Here is a 26,234-nt window from a genome sequence, read left to right as displayed (position 1 = left end):
ATCCTGCTCAGCTCTTCCCTCATACTGACGCTGGCAGGTACCGCGTGCACAGGCTTAAAGGAGAAAAAAGCAGGATCTGAGGAGAGCTGTGTCTGTCCAGCACAGCCAGGAGCTGCTGCTCCTTCCCTTTATCAAACCCAAGAGGCTCAAGAAAGGCATGACAGGAGCAGGTTCCCAGGACAAAGGGGTTTGAGCATTAGCCTGCAGGTGGTTCTTGTGCCCAAATTAGTTTAGAATCCAGGTCATGCAACACTCATGTTACTGCAGTGGGGACTAAATCGAGGACTGCTGGAAGACCTTCAGCAGCTCTGTGGAAGTCCCAGGGCACAGAGGCATTCAGGGCTGTTGGGCTGGCTCTAGCAGGCCCTAGCCAAAAGGGGAGAGAAGAGAGGCAGGGAAGGAAAGAGAAAAGGGTGGTGATAGAAAATCTGTTGGAGATTTCTCAAACACACACTGTAAAATACTGTCAGGTTGTGAGGATGGGAGCTCCAACCCTGAGCTGTGATTGAGCCACATGGCTCCTTGCTCTCCACGAACATGTCGTATCCTGTAATGCAAAAAACTTCTATTTAAACTGTTCCAACATGACAACACACACATATAAGGTGGTACCCTGCAGAAAAATACCATTTCCAAACCAAGCAGTTCATGCTGAACATCTTGGCGCTGACTGTTGGCTAGCCAATGAGTGGGGATTTTCAAGTTTATTTGCCAAGCAAGTACACAAACAAAAGATCAATAAGAATAAATTAGAACGGCACAGACAGCAACAGAGACTGCATTGCACCCCTGAGAGACTGCACAAGCCTCTGCTTTCCCCATCCCCAGCCTAGCACACATAAGAGTGACTAATTTTTACTGCAGAAGTTGTAAGGCATAAAACGTTTTGGAGCATGTCAGCTCAAACCAGGGGAAAACCAGGTTTAACCTGAGTGCGGGCAGCCTGGAGCTTACAGGGCATCTGCAGATGTGCACCAATGCGTGCTGAACAAGGCTGATCACAAGTCAAAGGGTTTACAGCAGCACGATACAACCATGTCAAGAGGCTCTGTGTGCATCCCCAGAACTTAAGGACAAGCACATGGTATAGTGCCAAGGGGAAGGCTTCAGTGCTGCAGGGGCACAGCAGTGGTGTTAAATGGGAAGCAGCACAATGGCATGGGCAGATAGACAAGAGAAGGGCAGCGGGGAGCAGAACAGAAGCAAGGCAGTGAGAAGGGTGAACATGGCTGCACAGAGACCACTGAAAAGCCGAGGAAGGCAGCACTTGGGCCAGAGAGCTGCACCTGAGGGCCAGCACAGGGAGAAGGCTCTGCACCAGAAGGACATGGACATGCTGCAGAGCCTGCAGTACACACGGGCTGGGGGGCAACAGATAGGAGATGGTATCTGGCTCATCAGCCAAGTGAAAGCAGGTGCCAAAAAGGAAATTGAGGTAAATGACAGGAAAAGCTGTAGTAGGGTCTGCTTCAGCAGAAAGGCAAGGAAGGCACCTGAGCTGCTCCTGTACAGCAGTGAGCTGTTCTCTAATCTGAAGGATGGAGAGGGATCAGGACCAGAGCCAGAGCCTGATCCTGCACAACTAAGCTGAAAGGATGGTAGAGATGACAGCTTCGACACTCGGGAGCAGAGGAGAGGTGCCAGTGGGAAGAACAAGCCTGTTTATAACCATGTCAGGTCCCTGTGTGGGGCTGAGCACCTGCAGGCTGGACCCCAGTGGTTGCAGTATTTTTTAAAGCATCATTCTGCTAGAGAGGTTCAATGCTGTGTGGTATTCTGCAATCCAAATACAGGCATTCTCCTTCCACTTGCAGAATAGACAACACTGTCTATGCATGTAAACATGTAAATGCATCTTCTCACCAGAGCAGCCACTGGCTAACAAACTGCTACAAGAGGAACTAAGGGGCTTACATCAAAAACAAATCTCCATGTTAAATATGAATAATTCCAAGACCCCAATTTGCAGGTCCAAACCTTTCATTTCCCACAAAACAGAGGGAGCCAGAGGAGAGAGGACAGGGAGGAAGGCTCCACGCAGCCCCCCCCTCCTGGAAGCTGGGGGCACAAGACACAGCACACTGCAACCTCTCACTCTGCATGTTAAGGAGGTGATGAGGGGGGAGGAGGGAGATTTATGGCAGCTCCCATCATAAAATGACCTGCTTTTCCACACAGCACTTCCGAGATGGCTGATGCACACAGGGAGTTTCTAAGGGTGAGCTGAAGGTTGGTGTTTGACAGTCTATCCACACTGTACCAGCATTACGGAGCCCAGCCAGAAATGGAGAATTCTGACATTCACTCTCTCCCTGGTTGCTAGGTGAGAACAGTTTATTGACTATTTCATTAAAAGGACTGAAATTATACAAAGACAGAACCAATGCAGCAGAGCCCATTAGAGTCCCCCAGCTGCACAGAGCAGAATGAAGCCAGTGACAGAAAATGCACACAAATAAGAGTTTTGGAGGCAGATGCATTTTTTTAATAAGCCAGCAATTTACTTCTCACAGATTCCCTCACCAGCTTCCCAACTTGTGACTAATGAGCCCGTTCTCATGCAGTAGCACTCAAAACCCTTGCAGGCATTAGGCAACCCAAGAGCCAGCTCTGGAAGAGGACGATGTTTTGGGTCATCTGATTCACCAGGAATTTTCTAACCTAGTAATTAAAGTAACATACTCAGGGGATTAGCATGAAGGAGGCTATAAAGCAGCACAAGTTTTAAGCTCGGAAACCAGCTCCTGCTGACCATCCTCATGCTAGCCCCAGTCTCCCAGCAGCATACAAGCCCATGGGATCAGCCCTGGGCTCCCAGACAGCCCTCTGGAGCCAGGGAAAGGTGGGTGTGCGCACATCAGTTCGCAGGGCCGGCTGGGGTTCTGTCTCTCCCCTCTTTCCCCAAAAGCAAAACCATCCTGTGCCAAGGTGGGGCCTTGGGTGAGTGCTCAGGTGCTCTGCAGAGGGGCAGGGGCACCTCCAGGGTGTACAGCTACTTGCTAAATAAATATATCATTATACAAGGGGGTCTGCAATACAAAACCTCAAAAACCTGCCGTCTAGCCAGGAACAGATGTCAGGGTGTGGGCAAAGAAGCTGCCAGACATCCCAGGTCAAAGGAGAGATGGATGGATGGACACTGCCCCAGCCCCATAGCCGGGGGGGTCATCAATACCCCCCAAAACACCAGAAGAGTGTGATGGGCAGCTAGGAGGGATGGCAAGAGAGAGCAAGGGATTGGGGAGGCAGGAGGACTGGGGACACGAAGTAGTTCCACCAGCTTCTTATTTTCAGCTTACACCTACTATATTATTCAAGAACTTAAAAGCACAGTATTTTTTTTTTTATTTTTTTTTATTTAATCAAAGCAAGAGACAGAAACAGCTTAAGGACTTTCACATTTCAACTGCAAGGCTCTCAGGCCATGTTTTCCATTCCCCCCCATCCAGTCTAGTCACCTCTCCCTGCCCCCCCAAGCTGAGATGACCATCAAATGCCACAAGACCACAACAGATGCAGATGACGACATTGTTATTTCAGTCAGCACAGCTCTGATGGCATGGAGAGAACCGGGTGCCTGCTTGGCTGTGAGCTGCTGCTGGGCTGATGGAGGAGGAGGCAGCTCACCATCACTGCTGGATCTGAGGGCTCCAGCTTTCAGGTTATCACCCACAGTATTCAAATGGCATTCAACCCACTGCAGATCCCATTCTGCAGCACTTCCAGAGGCACACAAACCCCTCCTGCCTCCCCCTGCTCCCTCCTCAGGGAGGCTGTAGGGAGAGTTCAGGGAAGAGCATCAAGGAGCATCTCTGTGCCAGCCACCCCAGCCCACCTCTCCTGCATCTCCCTGCAGGTGGCTTCCCAGCAGGATGGTCCCCTTCTCCCTGCTGTGCCTGCAGGATGCTCCTCTGCGTGCTTCTTAACATCACCATTAAATGCCTAACCTGCTTTCAGCACAGGAAACAAGCTAGGAGCTGCTGAAATTACTGGGAAAGAAGCTGTCTGTATTCGTTTGGTGGCTGCTAGGCAGCACATAGGCTCTCAGCAACATCTGGGGATGTGGGGAGATGCCACACGAGTAAGAGGAGAAGGAAGAAGTCTCAGGCAGAGAGATGCTGCTCCCACAGTGCTGGATCTGTAACATGCACAGTCACATGCTCACAGCTTTACACCTATTTTTTCTCCTAAAGATGGCTTATTCAGTTAACTCTAAGGAACCCAAGAGCCAGAATTGTTGTTCTAGAAACCATTTTGAAGGAGCTAATTTAAAAATATTTATCACTGAACCTACTGTACCCAAACCATACTCTTTAAACCACTGCTGGGCTCCAGGAGCCCATCTCCCATACGGGAACAAACCCCAAGCGGCACTGGGAGCTGGCTCAGCATCAGGGTGCAATAAAGGCACGCTGCCTGGGGGTGGGCTGCTGCAAACAAAACCAGATCAAGAATGAAATCACTTGCTTTCTGAGCACCTCAGCACTCTGCCAGCAGTGCATGCTCCTCAGCCATCTCTAGGAGGGAGCTGCAAGAGCAGGGCTGAAGGAAGAAGGGCAGGTGAGGTGCTCTGCTGCAGTGAGTGAAGGGCTGGGGCAGACCTCTGCCCTCAAACACACACCTTCCCCGGGAACACCCGGGTGCAGCTGGAAAAGCCATCCTGGTGACATGAGGCACCAGTGCTCAGGATAAGTACTATGAGCACGCAAGAGACAGAGGTTAATATTTGCAACCTGACGGTGAGGGGATGGTGCCATCCACACACCAAGGTGGCAGAGGCAATGAGGCACATGGGCTCATCCCGGCTGTCCCAGCACAGGTTGGCACACCACCAGTGCTGCCTGACACCTGGCCAGGGCAGGCTTTGCCACCCTTCCATGGTGAGGCAAACCCAGGACAGATGCTTTCTTGCACCACATACAGTGCATACACGTCAAAGCTGAGCCAGAGCTATTCAGGGACAAAAAAAAAACAAATCAGGAAATAGATACACTGTGCTAAGGAAAATGAGTCACTGCAACAAATCAGGATGAGGATTCACTACTGTTTAAACATTTAAAGAGGGGAGAAAATATCCCACTACAGGCAAAAAGAGAGCTCTCCTAGCTCCCAGCTCCCACATCCTTACAGCTAAATTCCACATGGCTGTGTAATACCCTAGCAAAACTACTCTCAAACACACACAATAGCCTGTGTACAGCAGCTCAACTGTGTTATATAAATCAATTAAGACCAACCTTGCAACTAGAACACTAATGTCACAATCCTGATTTTCCCACGAGCTGAAATCAAAGTTTAGGAGTGTGCAACTTTGGTGCACTGCAAACACACTACCTGCTCAATGAAAGCTGGCCTCAAGCCAGGCCAAGGAACACAAGGGCTTGAGACACCCCACGGTTGCAATCATAGAATCAGTGGGGTGGTGCAAGAGGAGAGCAAGGTGCCAGTAAGTTTTTTCCTATCTCAAGAATCTGATTCCTGGAGTAAAAAATCTCAAATAACAGGCTCCTGATAAGTCTCAGTCTGACTCTAGGTGTTTATCTGCAGCCCCCTGCTGTTATGTCCTCCCCAATGGCCGAGTCGCTTCCTCTCCTCAGCCTCCACCATAACAGGTTGCTAGAGACTCACCTACACATTCCCAGCATCTGTGGAGCCCAGTTTGTCTTTAAATGTGTCTTTGAGCACCATAACCACCACCGGCTGTCCTGCGTGCAGGGAGCTGGGCTGCTGCCCCTCGGCTTGGCTCGGCTCTGCTGCTCTCACACCTGCTTCCCCAGGAAGGGCAAGCTCTGAAGAGGAAGGGGAAGATGAGTCCAAAGAGATAAGAGTCCCACACCTGCTGAAAGCAGGGACTGATGGGCAGGGGTGTCTCACAGGCTGCACTGCTGCTCCTCTGCACCCTGCAGCAGCTGCAGCCTCTCCCTAGCTTTCTCCTCTGCTCCCCTCCCCTGATACTCTCCTTTTGATTTTCTTCTCACTGCTGCCAGCAGGAAGATTTCTAACATCTCTACAGCCAGAGAGACCAGAGCCCTCTTAACTGCTGCTGGGGGACATGGAAAGCATGCTGGTGGAGCCCTACCATGACATTTTAGCTGTCATGAGGGTCAGACAGCCCTAAAGCAAGTTTGGTCTTAAATTCTCAACCAAGTACTGAATGAGGCAGAAACACCCTTGACATAAAGCAGAAGCTATGGTTCCAGCTAATCCGCTTTGCCTTTCCCCAGCCATCCTCCCTCCAAAGGTGAAACCCCTTGATTTATTTAAGTGAGACACTACAGCATGACGAACATGCTTGGGAACACAGGAAGGCTCCAATGGGCACCGCACTGCTTGGAGAGCAAGTGAGGATCACCCATGTCAGGCTATAACCCCCTCTGCTCCCTGATGGTAGGGGCCATCCTTCCTCCCACCACTGCAAACCCCAGTTGATTCATTCTCCAACACACTCACCCATCCACATACACCGAATACAAACCTGACACTTCAACCCTGCCAAGGGCCATCGGTACGAGCTGTCCTCTAATGAAATGAATTCATGTTTTGAGACTTTCTCTCTAACAGGGAGTTCGGCAACTGAAAATTACTATTGGGCACATGGAAACCCATGGAAACCTATAGAAATGACAGGACAGCCTCAGGACACTGGGCCCTCACCAACATGGTGTCTCTGACTTGTTAAAATTTGCCCTGCCAACTTCTGAACCAGAACCGGCAAACAGCTCCCGTAGGCTGACATACCACAGACCATCTCACATGCTCACCCAAGAGTAACAGCAAATGCATAATTTTTACCATTTTTAAGCACATTCCCAACTTTTAGCCCATTTTATCTCTTGATCCTTACCTGACCAGAACTATTTCCAAATGCAGATTTCCTAGAAACATTCAGAAAGGACCTACACCAACCTCTGACAATAAAGCCACAGCTAAGCCTCTTACAACCAAATAGCATTATTTGCTCCATGCCAAAACTTTGCTACAGCTCTTCACAATTGCTTACTGATCAAACAGCCCATTGGATGTCTCTGTAGCTACATGCATCCACGGTGGGAAAGACCCAAGTATGCCAGCCACTCTTCTGCCATGAGATGCGACCTGCCTGACCATGACACAGACAGGCTGAAACACCCACATCAGCACCAGTGCTTCCCAGAAACCAGGCGTGTGTTGAGGATATGTTGCTCATTCATGTCACAACCACCAGAGCAACCTTGGCAGTGCCAAGAACAGGGGCAGACAGGTCACGTTAATGACCTCGGGGTCCTGAGGACCACTTATACCAGCCCCAAAGGGACAATCTAATCACTCCAACAGGCCCAGACAGCCACAGCACCAGTCACACCTCTAGCCCATCAGTACGGCCTCCAGAGAGCTTTACACACATTTGACAGCACTTGTGCACACACCAACTGGAAATAATTGTTCAGTTTAAAGCCCCAAAACAATAAAACATGTCTGGAGAGGATACAGATGTATTTACACAAACATACACACATACCTCAGGTTTGTTTGAGGCAGATGCATGCAAGCTCATGTTTTTACTACTTGTTTTTCTTTTAAAGAGTACTCAGCTTTATTCTTTGATTTTCCAGGTTCTTACTAGCAGGCCCAGCACTGCTCATTGGCTTGTCTAAGCTGCAGTTCATGAACTAGACTATTTAGAAACAAAGAAATGACCACCAGCCAAAGGAAAGGGTGCCTCCTCACAGAGCAATCTCTTGGCCCAGTTAAATACTGGATACCGTGTGCTTCCCCCAGCTCAAACACATTTTGAGGGTGGAATACGTCATTTCTGTACCTGTATCTGAGTCTTTTTGATCTCCATTTGTTCCAACAGTGAAAGGCAACTTCCGTTTGGTCACTCGCTCCTTCACCTCTTTGCCGCCATCACTCCGGTCCAACTTCGGAGTCTTGGTTAGAGAAACTTTATCTTTCTCCTGCAAAGAGAAGAGATAGGATTAACAAGAGCCTTCCCCAGACTGTGTTCACCTAATCGCCCAAAGTCTTACACCAGCCTCACGCAGCATTTGTCCTTTCTTTTTCACCGTGGGTTTCCAGCATCAGGGTTTAGCATCCTGCAGAAAGCAGCCTCTACCAAACTAAAAACCCCACCAGAGAAGAGCAAAGCCAACCAAGGCTGCTGCATTGTGCCAAACCTGCAACCAATTCACATGAAAACCAGAGCTGATGATGTGTGTGACCATGGGGGGAAGGCAGGCTGGAGGGGGGGGAAGGCAGGGAACCCAAGGATTTCCCAACACAACCACCGCCATCACTTGGAAGAGTTTCCTGATCCCAAGCAGAAATGGGATGCAGGGAAATACACAGTGCATGCCTGGGGGATACACAGAAAACAGTGACATAAGGAAAGCAAGTGCCTGGAAAACATAGGGTTAAAATACTTTTAACTTAACTTAGGTCTAAGATAGAGAACAATGTTTGTGTTGTAAGTCTGTGGTGTGATAACAGAATTTAGAAGTCTTACTAACAAGAGTGAATTGTTTCCTTTCATCCTTCTAATGAGTGAGGTATTTCTTACCATCCTTCTAATTATCAGATAGTTTGGAGACAGTGACTCCCAAACATCTGCTAGCCTGGGAGGCAATAAATTTTGTAGACAAAGGTCACACTGTTTTAAATCTTTGCCAGCTATCAGAAACTTGCAGATACAGCTGGTTTCAGCTAATTTGTGATCACTGGGGCATCCAACTGTGCCAAAGGTGAAAAGTGCACCTGAGGAAGACTGCTTACTTCATCTTGAAGACCCCTGCCCAGGACCATCGGAGGGCAGTGCTCAAGAGGCAAAAGGGAGGGGACTTATGATAATGAGTACCTAAACTAACTGTAATATCCCCAATGAACTCACGGGAACCTAATAAATATGTATGTTTCTGTGTAATAAATATCTACTTGCTTAAACACTCCATGTGCAAGTTAGGAGAAGCGATTCCCCTTGCACCCAGCGCCGTAATCATAGAATCATAGAATAGTTAGGGTTGGAAAGGACCTTAAGATCATCTAGTTCCAACCCCCCTGCCATGGGCAGGGACACCTCACACTAAAACATCTCACCCAAGGCTTCGTCCAACCTGGCCTTGAACACTGCCAGGGACGGAGCATTCACAACCTACCTGGGCAACCTATTCCATTGCCTCACCACCCTAACAGGAAAGAATTTCCTCCTTATATCCAATCTAAACTTCCCCTGTTTAAGTTTTAACCCGTTATCCCTTGTCCTGTCACTACAGTCCCTGACAAAGAGACCCTCCCCAGCATCCCTATAGGCCCCCTTCAGGTACTGGAAGGCTGCTATGAGGTCTCCACGCAGCCTTCTCTTCTCCAGGCTGAAGAGCCCCAACTTTCTCAGCCTGTCTTCATACGGGAGGTACTCCAGTCCCCTGATCATCCTCGTGGCCTTCCTCTGGACTTGTTCCAACAGCTCCATGTCCATTTTATGCTGAGGACACCAGAACTATACACAATACTCCAAGCAAGGTCTCAGAAGAGCAGAGTAGAGGGGCAGGATCACCTCCTTTGACCTGCTGGTCACACTCCTTTTGATGCAGCCCAGGATACAGTTGGTTTCTGGGCTGCAAGCACACACTGCCGGCTCATGTTCATTTTCTCATTGACCAACACACCCAAGTCCTTCTCCACAGGGCTGCTCTGAATCTCTTCTCTGCCCAACCTGTAGCTGTGCCTGGGATTGCTCCAACCCAGGTGTAGGACCTTGCACTTGGCATGGTTAAACTTCATAAGGTTGGTATCAGCCCACCTCACAAGCGTGTCAAGGTCCCTCTGGATGGCATCACTTCCCTCCAGAATATCATCTGAACCACACAGCTTGGTGTCATTGGCAAACTTGCTGAGGGCACTCTCAATCCCACCATCCAGGTCAGTGATGAAGATGTTAAACAAGATCGGTCCCAACACCGATCCCTGAGGGACAACACTCGTTACTGGTCTCTAGCCGGACACTGAGCCACTGACCACAACTCTTTGTGTGCGGCCGTCCAGCCAGTTCTTTATCCACCGAGTGGTCCATCCATCAAATTGATATCTCTCCAATTTAGAGAGAAGGATGTCATGTGGGACAGCGTCGAACGCTTTGCACAAGTCCAGGTAGATGACATCAACTGCTCTACCCCTGCCCATCAGTTCCATAGCCCCATCATAGAAGGCCACCAAATTGGTCAGGCAGGACTTCCCTTTAGTGAAGCCATGCTGGCTGTCACCAAGCACCTTGTTGTTTTTCATGTGCCTTAGCATGCCATCCAGGAGAATGTGCTCCAAGATTTTACCAGGCACAGAGGTGAGACTGACTGGTCTGTAATTCCCCAGGTCTTCCATTTTCCCCTTCTTGAAAATGGGCGTTATATTTCCCTTTTTCCAGTCATCGGGAACTTTACCTGACTGCCATGATTTTTCAAATATGATAGCTAGTGGCTTAGCAACTTCATTCGCCAGCTCCTTCAGGACCCGCGGATGGATTTCATCAGGTCCCACGGACTTGTGTGTGTTCAGATTTTGAAGATGGTCTCGAACCAGATCCTCTCCTACAGTGGGCTCAAGGTCTTCATTCTCACAGTCCCTGTGTCTACCTTCCAAGACTTGGGTGGTGTGGTCAGAGCCTTTGCCAGTGAAGACAGAGGCAAAGAAGTCATTCAGAACCTCAGCCTTCTCCAAATCCTGTGTAGCCATTTCTCCCGAGAGCTTCCTCAGGGGGCCTACTTTGTCCCTAGTCTGTTTTTTGTTTGCTATGTACCTGTAGAATCCCTTCCTATTATCCTTAACATCCCTGGCTATGTTTAATTCTAACTGGGCCTTAGCTTTCCTAAACTGGTCCCTAGCTTCCCGGACAACATCCTTGTACTCTTTCCAGGCCCCCTGTCCTTGCTTCCACTTTTTATAAGCCTCTTTTTTCATTTGAATTTTCGTCAGCAGCTCAATAATAAACACACCTGCTTTATAACTCTCTCTGAGTTGTAGAGTCTGATTCCATGCTTCACCAGCACTAAAGCCCTTGGTTCCAAGTGGAGAGCTGAGGGCTTCACCTTGGGACCTGAAGTATTTCTAGCACAAGAATACACCATTACTACTTGATCTTACGTGGTAACATGTTATTCCAGAGAATATTCTGGCAGATGATAACTCTGCTAACATTACTGACTGTCACAGGAACAGCATCACAGCCAAATGCACTGTGAAGGCTTGCACTGCACAGTGTAACGATTACATAGAATTATATAATCATATCATGGTTTGGGTTGGAAGGGACCTTAAAGTTCATCTAGTTCCAACCCCCTGTCATGGGCAGGGACACCTTCCACTAGACGAGATTGCTCCAAGCCCCATCCAACCTGGCCTTGAACACTGCCAGGGATGGGGCAGCTACAGCTTCTCTGGGCAACCTGTGCCAGCCCCTCAGCACCCTCACAGGGAAGAACTTCTTCCTAAAATTTCATATCAATCTCCCCTCTGTCAGTTTAAAGCCATTCCCCCTTGTCCTTTCCCTACAGGCCCCTCTCCAGCTTTCTTGTTAGCCCTTTTAGGCACTGGAAGCTGCTCTCAGGTCTCCCCAGAGCCTTCATATGAGAAGCATTATTATTTTAAGCAAGTGCTTATGGACTGAACACTGTGCCACTGCTCTAACAACAAGTCCAGAACAAGCAGCTTTGCGATCGATTTGCTTTCAATAATCCAGCAAAACTTAGACATGAAGCTATAGCTATGAAGTTGAATTAAAGAATCTCTATACAGTAAATCATACAAGACCATTGCTGGAAACTCAGACAAGCACATCTAAGAGAAATTCCTTTGTTTAGAGCAGCCCATCACACTGTTTGCATCAGGCTCAGCACCCTGGCAGGTGCCTCCTGTGCCAGTAGTGTTACTGTGCATGTTGCTCCTTCCTCTTCCCAAGTTCCTGTCTGTCAACCAGATTTCACCCACAGATTAAAGAGAAACCCTTTACTGGGACCAACAGGTTCTGTCTGCTTGTCCCCCTCATGACGGGCAGCGTGACAACCCCATGGCTGCACACCCAATACTTATCCCCTTGCACCAGTCAGGGCTAAAGAAATGGGCTGGGGAATCCCTTTTTTGGTAAAGTAAGTGAAACAAACCTGTTTGACAGTGGCTTATGGGGCTGGTGGGAACCAAGGCACATTCAGAGCCCAAAGAAGGGCAGCCCTTCCTCAGCACAGGAGGCAGCAGAGCAGCAGGACAGTCAGCACAGCCAAAATAAACACTCCAGTGTTTCACTTAAACACTCCAGGTTTAAATGCCTTTTTTTTTTTTCCCCCCTGACTTGAACATAAATAGTTTGCCATAACAAATAATGCTGCTTCTATTGCCAGCTGCTGTTTGGAGCAGATCAGAGGTGGGAGGCAGGCCAGGTACCACGGATCACCTCCCAGGACCGTCTGGTTGCAAGCAGACGTGGGTCTGTCCTTTCCCTCCTCAGTTTAATGCAAGCTCCAACAGCAACACTATGCTCAAATCCCACTAACCCCACATCAGTGCTGAGGCAGTGTTGATGCAGGGTAAATCATCACTGACTGGTGAGATGTGGCCCCATCACAAAACTCAACTGCACTTTGAGACAACAGTCAGCCCAATAATTTTTACACTTAAAAATCAGAGCCTTGGACAAGAGCATGAAACCAGAGAAGACCATGTGCATGTCTCTTCCTCTGCTGCCTGCGCCTAAGGGAACACTTGCATGCATTGCATCCAAGCTGCTCCACTATCACAGAGTCATGGGATCAGGCGGCACACTTCTTCCTGCTCTGGAAATGCATTTGCATCTTTCACATTTGACATGTGCAGCTCAGGTTCGCCAGCACTGAGCAGTGGCAATCCTTGGTAAGAGACAATTCCAGAAGACTCCAAGGTGGATCGACGACACTTCCCTGCACCAGCTGCCATGCTTGTGGGCTGTACTGCAGTTTCCTGTCCCAGACCCTTTGAGCAGGCTGCTCCACTCAGCATTTCAGTAGTAGGATTTTCCTTGCCCGTTCTCGCAGCAGTAGGGCAGGATGTGGCCGAACCCCCAGCACCCCATGGTGGGATTTCCTACACTCCCACCATTTCTTCCAGACACCAGTTTCACATTAAGAGCTTCAACAAGAGGTCCAGTGTGCTCAATGCAAAAAGATTACAATTTTTCTATTGTTTATTACCTTAAAATAAATTTCAGCTGGAGCAAACCCATCACAACATGCCCTCTGCTGCCCAAAAAGCCTCATAGTCATCCCAGCTCCAGGCATCCCTTGGTAGTGCTGCTGCTCCTGCACCCAACTTAAAAGCAAACGACAGTGGGTGACTGTTTCAAACATACCTTCTCTAAAATGCTCTTAATCTTTGGATTTGGCTGCTGTGGTGTGAAAGCCTGAACCTGCAAGCACAGGGGGCTGTGGTGCCCGCAAGCCAGGTCAGTTTCCTGCTGCATTAACACCATGGGGGATCTCTGCACACTTGGAATAAGGAAAACATGCAGGACAGCTAAAAATGCAACTTATTCTAGAAAATTACTACAGTGTTGTTAAAAGCTCTGAGTTGGGGGAGAGAGAGAGAGTAGAGGAATTAGGCAAAAAAACTTCCCAAACCAGATGGTGAGCCTGTCCTGGAAGTGAGAATGGCTGCATGAACCCCAGTGCCAGGCACATGTGGGCAACATTCTGTTTGCATTCACCCTAACACTTGGACTTGCTAATCCAGTAAGTTCAGCACAATTAAATACCAAGGAATGAAGGAAGCAGTGGCAGTCCCAGCACCACTTTGAAGATTAATTTGTACAGTAGCACAAGGATAACCTTTTATACTAATTGGATCAAGGAAGATCCAAACTTTGCTCCCCCCGCCCAGGAAAGCAGCGACCTGCTGAGGATGCCTGGAGCTGTTGGTGAAACCACTGCAGAGAAATTAAGGCATCCTGGAGAGTCATATTCTTGACAGTAACGTGCGTTTGCATTGTCTGAAGTTTTACTTCCCTATTTCCAATTTTGTAATGAAGAATTTTGTCCTTTTCTCAAGTAAAAGCTGGTTTCATTTTAGGTCTTTTCATGTTTAAAGTAAGCTCAGACTCATCTGAATCAGGTTTCACAAAAGGAACAAATCCAAATTAAATGACACTGCAGAGAAACTTGGATCAACATCTGTGTGTGACAGGCGTGGGGCTCTCGAAGGCTGGGACAGCTTTTGCCGAGAGTAAGAGGGACTTTGGTGAATGAGAGTGCTGTTGAGAGCTCAGCAACAGAACTAAGTTCCCCTTTGTGAGTGTTAATAAAAGCTGCTTTGGCAAAGGAGATGGCAGACCATGACTTCAGGAAAAATCCCCTACTGTCACATTATGTTCTTACTAAGATTTACTACATTAAGAATTCAAACCAATCACAAACCGGCCCCAGCAGCTGCCTGATGCAAAGTGCTGCGGCAACACTGACTTCTCTTTACAACAAAGATCTCTAATCAGCAAGAGAGAGACCCTGATAACAATCTGCTTGGGTCATTTATGACATACATGAATAAAAGCCATTTTCCAGCCTCATGCAGAACTCCAGCTAGGCCAGCTTACTGCCCCAATGCCAGTTTACAGGGCAAAACCAAACACGTTTTTTTTTTTTTTTAATGCAAAATTCTACACTTACAAACTCATGAAAAGAAATCTGTATTTCCAGTAGGAAGCTGAGCAAGTCCCTAGCTTGCTTTACAGGACAGACCATGCATCTGCAGCCCGCTCATCCCCTCTATCCACCTATGCCCCCACACAAGCTCTGAAGCCCTGCCTGTGACCAAGGGCTGCATCGGAGCTGTGCCTGCACTTCAACACTGACAAAACCTGACTCACATCCCAGCCGCTTATGCAGACTTGCATTACCAGCAATGGAAATCCCCAAAGCTCTTTGCTCTCCAAAAGGAGTTGAAAGTGTTTCAGATTGCAATGCTAGTAAAAAGCAAGCATCAATGAACAAAACCAGCACTGGGAGCCTGGGAGGAGAAGCCCAGAAGGACCATGGGCTCCATCCAATGCCTGTGCCCCTGGGTGATGCCCCATGCCAAGCTGGCACACCAAATTCCTGCTGTGGGCAAAACAACCCACAACCCTGCTGCAAAAAGCAAATGCTGTGAGAGTGGAAGTTTCCCTGCACTAATACAGGCAGCAGCGTGTCATTCCATGACCAACCTCTGCCATGGGAGGAGAAGGGCTCTCACCCTGCAGTACAAAAGGGGTGGACCCAAGAGAGCACGTTGGACATGGTTGAAACCAAACCCCATCATTCCCTAAATCTGGGTCCTTTGTAGCCTTTCTACAACCAGAGTACAAAACATAACACATACACACACGCAAAATTTCAAGAAGGCTGAATTTGTGTCATTATCAATGCTGCAATAAAACATTGAAGCATGGAGACAACTGGAACGGAAGCCCTATTCCTGCATGCCTCAGGTGCTGAGGTTTGTAAGAAATACAACCCTGAAATGACTGTGGGCTGATTCTCTTCATGGAAACATTGTCTCTGAAGTCACCCAGGGCTTTGCACATTCCATGCCCTGGGTGGGTGGCTCTGGACATACAGCCCAGCACTTGTTCGTATGGCACAGGAAGGCCCTACCAGTCCAACAAGTTTCAAAAAAAACTGAGAAATAAGGACTGTGATCCCTTTTCTGAAACTGGGAGAAGAGGGAGGAGAAAAGCAAAAGCTTTTTTTTAACCTCTGTGAGCTCCTAGAAGCAAAAACCAGGGGTCAAGCACCATTCTGCTTGGTGTTCAGTTTCAACCACTGCAGCAAAAATGCAATTTAGACAATGCAAGCAGGAGCATTCCCCAATAAAGTGACAAATCCTCCACTGCAGCCTCTGCGCATTGCCACTCAGCAAGCGGTCCCAGGCATATAAAGAAATGGTTTTGACAACTGATATAATTCTTGCTGCAGTGCTCTGCTCAGTCTAAGTCATGAGTAATCTGCTCCTGGTATGGGGATCTGCAGATTTACACCAGAAAGGAGAATTATTCATATATGGCATGCATAGAATCATAGAACCATAGAATGGTTAGAGTTGGAAAGGACCTCAAGATCATCTAGTTCCAACCCCCCTGCCATGGACAGGGACACCTCACACTAAACCATCCAACACAAGGCTTCATCCAACCTGGCCTTGAACACTGCCAGGGATGGAGCATTCACAACCTCCCTGGGCAACCGATTCCAGTGTCTCACCACCCTAACAGGAAAGAATTTCCTCCTTATATACAATCTAAACTTCCCCTGTTTAAGTTTTAACCCATTACCCTTTGTCCTGTCACTACAGTCCCTGACAGAGTCCCTCCCCAGCATCCCTATAGGCCCCCTTCAGGTACTGGAAGGCTGCTATGAGGTCTCCACGCAGCCTTCTCTTCTCCAGGCCGAAAAGCCCCACCTTCCTCAGCCTGTCTTCGTACGGGAGGTGCTCCAGTCCCCTGACCATCCTCATGGCCCTCCTCTGGACTTGTTCCAGCAGTTCCATGTCCTTTTTATGTTGAGGACACCAGAACTGCACACAATACTCCAGGTGAGGTCTCACAAGAGCAGAGTAGAGGGGCAGGATCACCTCCTTCGACCTGCTGGTCACACTCCTTTTGATGCAGCCCAGGATACGGTTGGCTTTCTGGGCTGCGAGCGCACGCTGCTGGCTCATGTTGATTTTCTCATCGACCAGCACCCACAAGTCCTTCTCTGCGGGGCTGCTCTGAATCTCTTCTTTGCCCAGTCTGTAGCTGTGCCTGGGATTGTTCCGACCCAGGTGTAGGACCTTGCACTTGTCGTGGTTGAACTTCATAAGGTTGGCATCAGCCTACCTCACAAGCGTGTCAAGGTCCCTTTGGATGGCATCCCTTCCCTCCAGCATATCAACCGGACCACACAGCTTGGTATCATCAGCAAACTTGCTGAGGGCGCACTCAATCCCACTGTCCATGTCAGCGATGATGATGTTAAACAAGACCGGTCCCAACACCGATCCCTGAGGGACACCACTCGTTACCGGTCTCCAGCCAGACATCGAGCCATTTACCACAACTCTTTGTGTGTGGCCGTCCAGCCAGTTCTTTATCCACCGAGTGGTCCATCCATCAAATTGATATCTCTCCAATTTAGAGAGAAGGATGTCGTGTGGGACAGTGTCAAACGCTTTGCACAAGTCCAGGCAGATGACGTCAACTGCTTTACCCTTATCAATCAATTCTATAGCCCCATCAAAGAAGGCCACCAAATTGGTCAGGCAGGATTTCCCCCTATTGAAGCCATGCTGGCTGTCACCAAGCACCTTGTTGTTCTTCATGTGCCTTAGCATGTTGTCCAGGAGAATGTGCTCCAAGATTTTACCAGGCACTGAGACTGACTGGTCTGTAATTCCCCAGGTCTTCCATTTTCCCCTTCTTGAAAATGGGCGTTATATTTCCCTTTTTCCAGTCGTTGGGAACTTCACCTGACTGCCATGATTTTTCAAATATGATGGCCAGTGGCTTAGCAACTTCATTCGCCAGCTCCTTCAGGACCCGCGGATGGATTCCATCAGGTCCCACGGACTTGTGCGTGTTCAGATTTTGAAGATGGTCTCGAACCAGATCCTCTCCTACAGTGGGCCCAAGGTGTTCATTCTCACAGTCCCTGCATCTACTTTCTAAGAACTGGGTGGTGCAGTCAGAGCCTTTGCCAGTGAAGACCGAGGCAAAGAAGTCATTCAGAACCTCAGCCTTCTCCAAATCCTGTGTAGCCAGTTCTCCCAAAAGCTTCCTCAGGGGGCCTATTTGGTCCCTAGCCTGTTTTTTGTTTGCTACGTACCTGTAGAATCCCTTCCTATTATCCTTAACATCCCTGGCTATGTTTAATTCTAACTGGGCCTTAGCCTTCCTAACCTGGTCCCTAGCTTCCCGGACAACATCCCTGTACTCTACCCATGCCACCTGTCCTTGCTTCCATTTTATATAAGCCTCTTTTTTCCTTTGAATTTTCCTCAGCAGCTCCTTATCCATCCAAGGAGGTCTCCTGGCCTTCCTGCTGCACTTCCTTCTTGTTGGGATGCAGCACTCCTGAGCTTGCAGCAGGTGATCCTTGAATATAAACCAACAGTCTTGGGCCCCCCTGCCCTCCAGGGCTATATCCCATGGAACCTTACTAAGCAGGCTCCTGAAGAGGCCAAAGTCTGCTCTCTTGAAGTCCAGGGCAGTGAGCTTGCTACACGCTCTTCTCACTCTCCTGGGGATCTCAAATTCGACCATCTCGTGATCACTGCATCCAAGGCTGCCCTGGAGTACCACATTCTCAACAAGCCCTTCCCTGTTGGTGAGCACAAGGTCAAGCATGGCACCTCTCCTTGTCGGCTCCTCTATTACTTGCAGAAGGAAGTTGTCTTCCACACAATCGAGGAACCTCCTGGATTGCTTGTGCCGTGCAATGCCATCGTTCCAACAGATGTCAGGGTGGTTGAAATCCCCCATGAGAACAAGGGCCTGAGAGCGTGAGGCTTTTCCTATCTGTCTGTAGAGTGCTTCATCCACAGGTTCTCACTGATCAGGCGGCCTGTAACAGATTCCCACAGTAATGTCTCCCACAGATGTTTTCCCTTTAACCCTGACCCACAAACTCTCTGTAAACTGCTCACCTGTCCCCAGACAGAGTTCCATAATCTCCAGCCTATCCCTAACATAAATAGCAACTCCCCCTCCCCTTCTGCTAGGCCTGTCTTTTCTAAAGAGCCTGTAACCTTCCATTCTAACACTCCAGTCATAGGAGCCATCCCACCATGTTTCTGTGATGCCTATTATATCATACCCCCATAGATGTGCACACATCTCTAATTCCTCTTGTTTGTTCCCCATGCTACAGGCATTTGTATAGAGGCATCCGAGACGTGCTCCAATTGAAGCCGGCTCGTTGGCTGGAGCAGCTGGAATATATGTACATTGATCTGAGCATTTATTATTGTTTCTGGCAACTGACTGGGTGTGTTGGGATGGAATGATGCCCCCCTCCCCCAACACATCTAGTTTAAAGCCTCCCTGACCAGTCTGGCAAGCCTCCTACCAAAACTGTTCTTCCCCTTCTTTACCAGAGCAGCTCTACCAGCCCCCAGTAGACCTGGCCTACTAACTTCAGTCTTATGTTCAAGACACCCAAACCCCTGACTATGACACCACCCTTTTAGCCATCTATTAACCTGGCCAATCCTCCTAGCTTTTTCTTGGTCCTCCCCTGTGTCCTGGAGAATTGACGAAAAGACTATCTGAGCACCGGAGCCCCTAACCACCTCTCCCAGGGCTCTGTAGTCTTTCTTTATGGTCCCCAGTCTACTACTATCTATATCCCTAGCACCCACATGGATCACCAGGAGCGGGTAATAGTCCGTGGAACTTACTAGAGCAGCCAGCCTCTCTGTAACATCCCTGATCCGTGCCCCTGGTAGGCAGCACACCTCCCTCGAGACGGGGTCAGGCAGACAGACGAGTACTTCCATCCTTTTCAAAGTAGAGTCCCCTATTACTACGACCCGCCACTTTTTCTTTGTAGCGCCAGTAGAGATCTTTACCCGTGCATAATCCGGCTGTTTGTGGTGCAAGTTTGTTTCCTCATTAGTATCCTGCAGGACAGCAAAGCGGTTCTGCGTGGGGACAACAGATTCAGGAGGAAGCTCTTTGCTTTTAATTGTCCCTTTCCTCCTTCTTTTGTTATTTTTCTTTGTCACCAATTCCCAATTTCCCAGGTTGGTGGCCTCCTTCTTTCCTTCATGAGCTGGAGGGGAAGCTTGAGCCCCCCGCACAGTATGGGGCTGGAGCAAGCAGCCCCGCTTCCTCTCAGCTACCCTGACATCTTGAAGCCCGCTAAGAGCATTCCGCAGCTCAGCCACCTGCTGCAGGAGAGCCTCCATCAGGGAGCAACGAGCACAGCCCTGCCCATCGTGCTCCTTTCCCTCACAAGACCAGTGCAGGCATCCTCTACACTCCGAGCTCTGCCCTGCAGCCTCCCCTCTCATCGGCTCTGTCTGGGTGCCTATGCTGGCCACCGCCGGGGCAGCCAGAGCAGAGGGCCCTACCCATATGACGGGTGCTCACCATCCCGCTCGCCTGTCCGCACAAACGGCCTCGCAAACTACCTCGCCACGCTCCTGGTCGCTCACGCTCCCTGGGGCAGGTTTTTAACCAGTCAGGGTTGGTGCTGCTGCTCCTGGCTCCGCCCCCTGTGAGTCAGCGGCTCTCGTCCGCGGAGCTGCCGGCTCCTGGGCAGGTCCTGTCGAGAACTTGAAGCTCCCTCGGTAGCTCTGGCTGCTCTGAGTTGAGGCTCCTGGACGCTGATGCATATTTCTACAGAACCCTTCAGTATGAACTCCATCGGAGTGCCTGTCCTGAACAGGCTCTGTGCAGCCATATAAGGCTGGCAGGGCCCAACTGGGTGCCCTGCTGCTGCTGCTAACCCCAGAAGAAAAAGCTCCTCACTCAGCAGTGAAGCAGACTCAGCGTCTAATGTTGTCAGCCATGGAGGGCAACAGAAGCATGGTCTTCAAACCTCTTTGCTCTTGTGGCTGCGCCAGCACAAGCAACATTTCACTAGTTAATGCATCCCTCCCATGGAAAGGCAAGAGCAGAGAGCAAGGAAGAGTCCCTCTTGTAATTAGCTCTACAACTGGAAGGCAACAGCTCACATCCTTGCCCACAATGCACAAGCTCTCCAGGAGAACCTGGCTGTAGCATGTTCAAGTGCAGAACTTCATCATTTCCTGCAGCACTCAGCCCACCACAGCACCAGGACCACTGAGCATCCTGCACTGCTGCTTGCCTTTGATGCTAGAGCTTCAGAGCCCAAACATGTAAAGCCTGTTTAATGTTAAATGTTTAATGCGTAATGTTAAAACAATTGGCACTATTAAGTGCCACTGCAGCTACTGCTCTCCCCATGCACCATCACAGGCAGAGCTGGGTCCCTCCATGCGGCATAGTTCCAGACACTCTGCTGCAGACACTCTGCCTTCCCTAGCGAGCCTCTGCCAGCAAGTGTGTGCCAAATCCCAGGCTTGGGCCTTTAGAAGTGTTGACAAAGGAAAGACAAATTAAAAGCAGCGTCTGGCTTGACAGGCAGGTACAACAGCATCTGAAAGTAGGAGGTCTAATGACAGAGTGCTTTTACCCTGAGTCACTGCTCCAGCTCCCACTTCAGAGTTAACCAGAAACAGGGCAATTTGCTGCACCATGTCCTTTGGCCACTTGAGTTGGACCTCTGCTCAGTCCCCAAAGGACAAGAGCCTGCAAATTTCTTCTCCATTGAGAAGACCAGAATGAAGTGAGCAGAAAGGCTTACTCAATACCACTCTCTCCAGATCTGCACTGATGCCTCTGAAAGGGAAGCATAAAATTATTTGTGTCCTAGTTGGCCAGCAGGAGACAACTCCAGTTCCCAGCATCAATAGCACTGCTCAACAAACCTGCTCTGTAAGTAACATGCAGCCTTTAAGCTGCTGCAAGTGGATGAAATAAAATGGGAGCTGATTCATATTATAACTGATCCTTTCCCTCCTGAAGCACCTGCACCAACATTAAGCTTCTTAACCAGCACTGTCAAAACCCAGTATTTACATATCCTGTGCTGCTGGGCTCAACCTCATTTGCTAGGGTAAATGCTGGCATCTCCCTGACACAACAGGGCGGCTGCTTCACCTCCAACATTCAGGTTCCCAGTTTTTACCCAGCTACTAGAAGCCCCACGCTGTGCACCAGCAAAGTGCCTGTGCCGAGGCAATGCTCCTGCTCTTAACATGACTTTTGAACTGGATCCGTGCACACACTACAATGCAGAAACAGGAAGGGATGTTACCAGGGTGCTCGATAAAACAAACTCCTGCCTGGGAATAAATAACCCTTTGGTTATTTGTCATTGTCCTGGGTTCAGCTATAGTAGTAATTTTTCTCCTTCTTAGTCGCTGGTGCAGTGCTGTGTTTTTGAATTTCAGACTGGGAACAATGCTGATAACACCAATGGTTTTAGTTGTTGCTAAGTAATGTTTATTCTGACCAAGGACTTTCTAAGTCTCATGCTTTGCTGGTGAGGAGGGGTACAGGAAGATGGGAGGAAGCAAAGAAAGGACACCTGACCCAAACTAGCCAAAGGGGTATTCCATACCACATCACATTATGCCCAGTATATAACCTGAGGGGAGTTACCTAGAAGGCCCAGATCATTGCTCGGGTCAGGCTGGGTATTGCTCAGCAGGTGGTGAGCAATTGTATTTTCTCCCGTTGTTATTTCCCTTATCATTATTATTACTAGTGGTAGCAGTAGTAGTTTTGTATTATACCTTAGTTATTGGACAGTTCTTATCTCAACCCGTGGGAGTTACATTCTTTTGATTCCCCTCCCATTCCTCTGGGAGCAGGGAGAGGAAGAAGGGGGGAGAGAGCAAGCAGCCGCATGGATCTGAATTACTGGCTGGGCTCATGGAAATATTCTGGGCCTTGGCCTATGCCTACACTATCCAGCTCCTTCAAAGGGAAAAAGATATCTCTGGATATGATGGCAAAGCAACAGACAGCGCACCTACTCCAACTCAAAAAACAGAAACTACAGCAACCCCAGCGACAAGCACAGCAGCTACTCAAACCCCAACAGCAACAGACAATGCATTTGATGATGGTGCTACTCAAAACCCAAGCACAGCAGCTGCACCAACCACGACAACAGATATGGCAGCCACTCCAACCACACTGATAATCAGAGAGGCACAAAGAGCAACCCATGAAGCGAAGAAAGATGAATGCACTTATTACAGAGGCCAACATCTGAACAAGAGTTATCATTATATGAATCAGAGGAAGAGGAAGAAGAAGGGGTGACTTCTCGACCCCAGACCTCAACCAAGCTACAGAATATGCGAAAAGATTTTACCCATTAACCAGGGGAACATATCCTCACCTGGTTGCTCTGATGCTGGGACAATGGGGCCAAAGCTCGTGAACTAGAAGGCAGGTAGGTCAAGCAGCTGGGATCACTTGCTAGGGAAGGGGGAATTGACAAAGCAATTGCAAAAGAGAAACGGTACCTCAGCCTTTGGAGCTGGCTCTTGGCAGCTGTGAAGGAAAGGTTTCCATAAAAGGACAATGTTATGAGTCGTTCAGCCATCTGGACTATGACAGAGAAAGGTATCCAATCTCTGAGGGAATCAGCCACTCTAGAGATGACCTATAGCAGGCCGGATGCCAGGAATGAACTCATAGATCCAGATGAAGTCGAATGTACACAATCCATGTGGCGGAAATTTACAGGGAGTGCACCATCATCATATTTCCACGCATTAGCATCAATGACCTGGCATGACGTAGCACCACCAACAGGGGATGAAATGATTCGTCACCTCCAAGAGTTTTGAGAAAATCTCACTCCTTCCATCATTTCAGCAGTGGAAAAACTGTCCCAGAATTTCAAAAAATGGAGAGACGATCTATCCGATCTATCCAGCTCCCCACGTGTACAAACCCATGTCACAGCTAGTAACAAAGGTGTCCAACTGCTCGAGAGAGAAGATACAGGATGTACACACCACAGGCCACTCTATGGTTTCAACTGCGGGATCACAGAGAGTGGAGACTAACAGTAGACTATCGTGGCCTGAATGAAATCACACCACCACTGAGTGCTGCTGTACCAGACACGTTAGTCCTTCGGTCTGAACTGGAGTCAAAGGCAGGCAAGTGGGATGCCACAATTGACGTTGCCAATGCACTGTTCTCAATTCCTTTGGCAGCAGACTGCAGGCCACAGTTTGCTTTTACTTGGAGGGGCATCCAGTACACTTGGAACTGACTGCCCCAGGGGAGGAAACACAGCTCTACTATCTGCCATGGACTGATCCACACTGCACTGGAACAGGGGCAAGCTCCAGAACACTTACAATACACTGATGACATTATCGTGTGGGGTGATACAGCAAAAGAAGTATTTGAGAAAGAGAGGAAAAGAAATGAAAATTCTGCTGAAAGCCGGTTTTGCCATAAAATGGAGTAAGGTCAAGGGACCTGCACAGGAGATTCAATTTTTGGGAATAAAATGGCAGGATGGACATCACCAGATCCCCACAGATGTGATCAACAAGATAACAGCAATGTCTCCACCAACTAATAAGAAAGAAACACAAGCTTTCTTGGGTGTTGTGGGGTTCTGGAGAATGCACATCCCAAATAACAGTATGATTGTAAGCCCTCTCTATCATGTGACCTGGAAGAAGAATGATTTTAAATGGGGCCCTAAGCAACAACAAGCCTTTGAGCAAATGAAATGAGAGACAGTTCATGCAGTCGCCCTTGGACCAGTCCGGACTGGGCAAGATGTGAAAAATGTGCTCACTGTCAGAAAGTGAAAAGCACTATGCCTTGTTTACTGATGGGTCCTGCCATATTGTGGGAAAGCATCAGAGATGGAAGGCAGCTGTATGGAGTCCCCTATGACAAGTTCTACTAACTGCTGAAGGAGAGGGTGAATCGAGTCAGTTTGCAGAGGTGACAGCAATCCAGCTGGCCCTGGACATTGCTGAAGGAGAAAAGTGGCCAGAACTTTATACTGACTCATGGATAGTGGCAAATGCCCTGTGGAGGTGATTGCAGCAATGGAAACAGAGCAAATGGCAGTGAAGAGGTAAACCCATCTGGGCTGCTGCACTGTGGCAAGATATCGCTGCCCCAGTGCAGAACTTGGTGGTGAAGGTAAGACACGTTGATGCTCATGTACCCAAGAGTCAGGCCACTGAGGAACACCAGAACAACCAACAAGTGGATAAAGCTCCTAAGACTGAAGTGGCTCAGATGGACTTAGATTGGCAACATAAGGGTGAATTATTTTTGGCCCGGTGGACTCATGACACTTCTGGTGATCAGGGCAGAGATGCAACATACAGATGGGTTCGTGATCGAGGGGTGGACTTAACAATGGACACTATTGCCCAGGTTATTCACGAATGTGAAACGTGCTGCAATTAAGCAAGCCAAGCGGTTAAAGCCTCTTTGGTATGGAGGACGATGGCTCAAGTACAAATATGGGGAGGCCTGGCAGATTGATTATATCACACTCCCACCAACCTGCCAAGGCAAGCACCATGTGCTTACCATGGTGGAAGCAACCACCAGATGGTGGAAACATATGCGGTGCCCCACACCACTGCCCGCAACACTATCCTCGGCCTTGAGAAACAGATTTTGTGGTGACACAGCACCCCAGAGAGAACTGAGTCAGACAGTGGGACCCATTTCTGGAACAACTTTATAGACACTTGGGCCAAAGAGCATGGCACTGAGTGGGTATATCACATCCCCTACCATGTAACAGACTCTGGGAAAATCAAACGGTACAATGGGCTGTTAAAAACTACACTGAGAGCGATGGGTGGTGGGACTTTCTAACACTGGGATACACATTTACCAAAAGCCACCTGGTTGGTCAACACCAGAGGATCTGCCAACAGGGCTGGCCCAGCCCAATCAGAACTTTTACATCCTGCAGAGGGGGATAAAGTTCCTGTGGTGCACATAAAGAATTTTCTGGGGAAGACAGTCAGGGTTATTCCTGCTTCAGGTAAAGGCAAACCCACTCGTGGGATTGCTTTTGCTCAGGGACACAGATATACTTGGTGGGTAATGCGGGAAGATGGGGAAGTCCGATGTGTACCTCAAGGGGATTTGATTTTAGGGGAAAACATCCAATGAACTCAACTGTATGCTGCTGCCTGCTATGTAGCACCTTTATAGCCCACCAACTAGATATCTTCAGGTCACCAGCGACTGGCCCTGACTTCCCTCCGACCATCATCCCAACAAAGAATGAACTTTGATGAAACCAGATGAGCTCAGCAGTGACCAGACGAGTTTGATGGTGTCATCAGCAGGCAACAATCCAACACTGCAAACCATCTCTCAGTCTCTGAAAGACTTACAAGAGATGGAGCCCAACATCATGGACCGGATGGACTCAGCAGCTTTATAGGGATTGGTCCATGGACTAAGGAATGATATCTCTCTCTTTGTGTGTGGGTGAATATATATATTTTTTTATATATATATGAGACAAAAGCGATAGTACATTGAAAAATGTGGGATCTGAGCATGAAGTGAGTGGTATGGAATAAGGGGTGGATACTGTCCTGGGTTCAGCAGTAGCAGTCATTTTTCTCCTTCTTAGTAGCTGGTGCAGTGCTGTGGTTTCGACTTTCAGCCTGGGAAC

General features: G+C 48.8%; 1 protein-coding gene across 6 annotated transcripts in view; it reads right to left on the bottom strand.

The window, feature by feature from the left end:
• LOC136004380 (ankyrin repeat domain-containing protein 11-like) overlaps window positions 1–26,234 on the bottom strand; it is a 203,188-nt gene that overhangs the window by 32,084 nt on the left and 144,870 nt on the right. For all 6 annotated transcript variants that reach the window (XM_065660839.1, XM_065660842.1, XM_065660845.1 and 3 more), the window contains one exon: window positions 7,799–7,937. In XM_065660839.1, the coding sequence (XP_065516911.1) occupies window positions 7,799–7,937 (139 nt within the window). The remainder of the gene's footprint in view (window positions 1–7,798; window positions 7,938–26,234) is intronic.

The sequence above is a fragment of the Lathamus discolor genome, chromosome W (assembly GCF_037157495.1).
Source record: "Lathamus discolor isolate bLatDis1 chromosome W, bLatDis1.hap1, whole genome shotgun sequence".
In the NCBI taxonomy this organism is placed as follows: Eukaryota; Metazoa; Chordata; class Aves; order Psittaciformes; family Psittacidae; genus Lathamus; species Lathamus discolor.
Note: the sequence above shows the minus strand (reverse complement) of the source record. Positions and strands in the feature narration are given on the sequence as shown.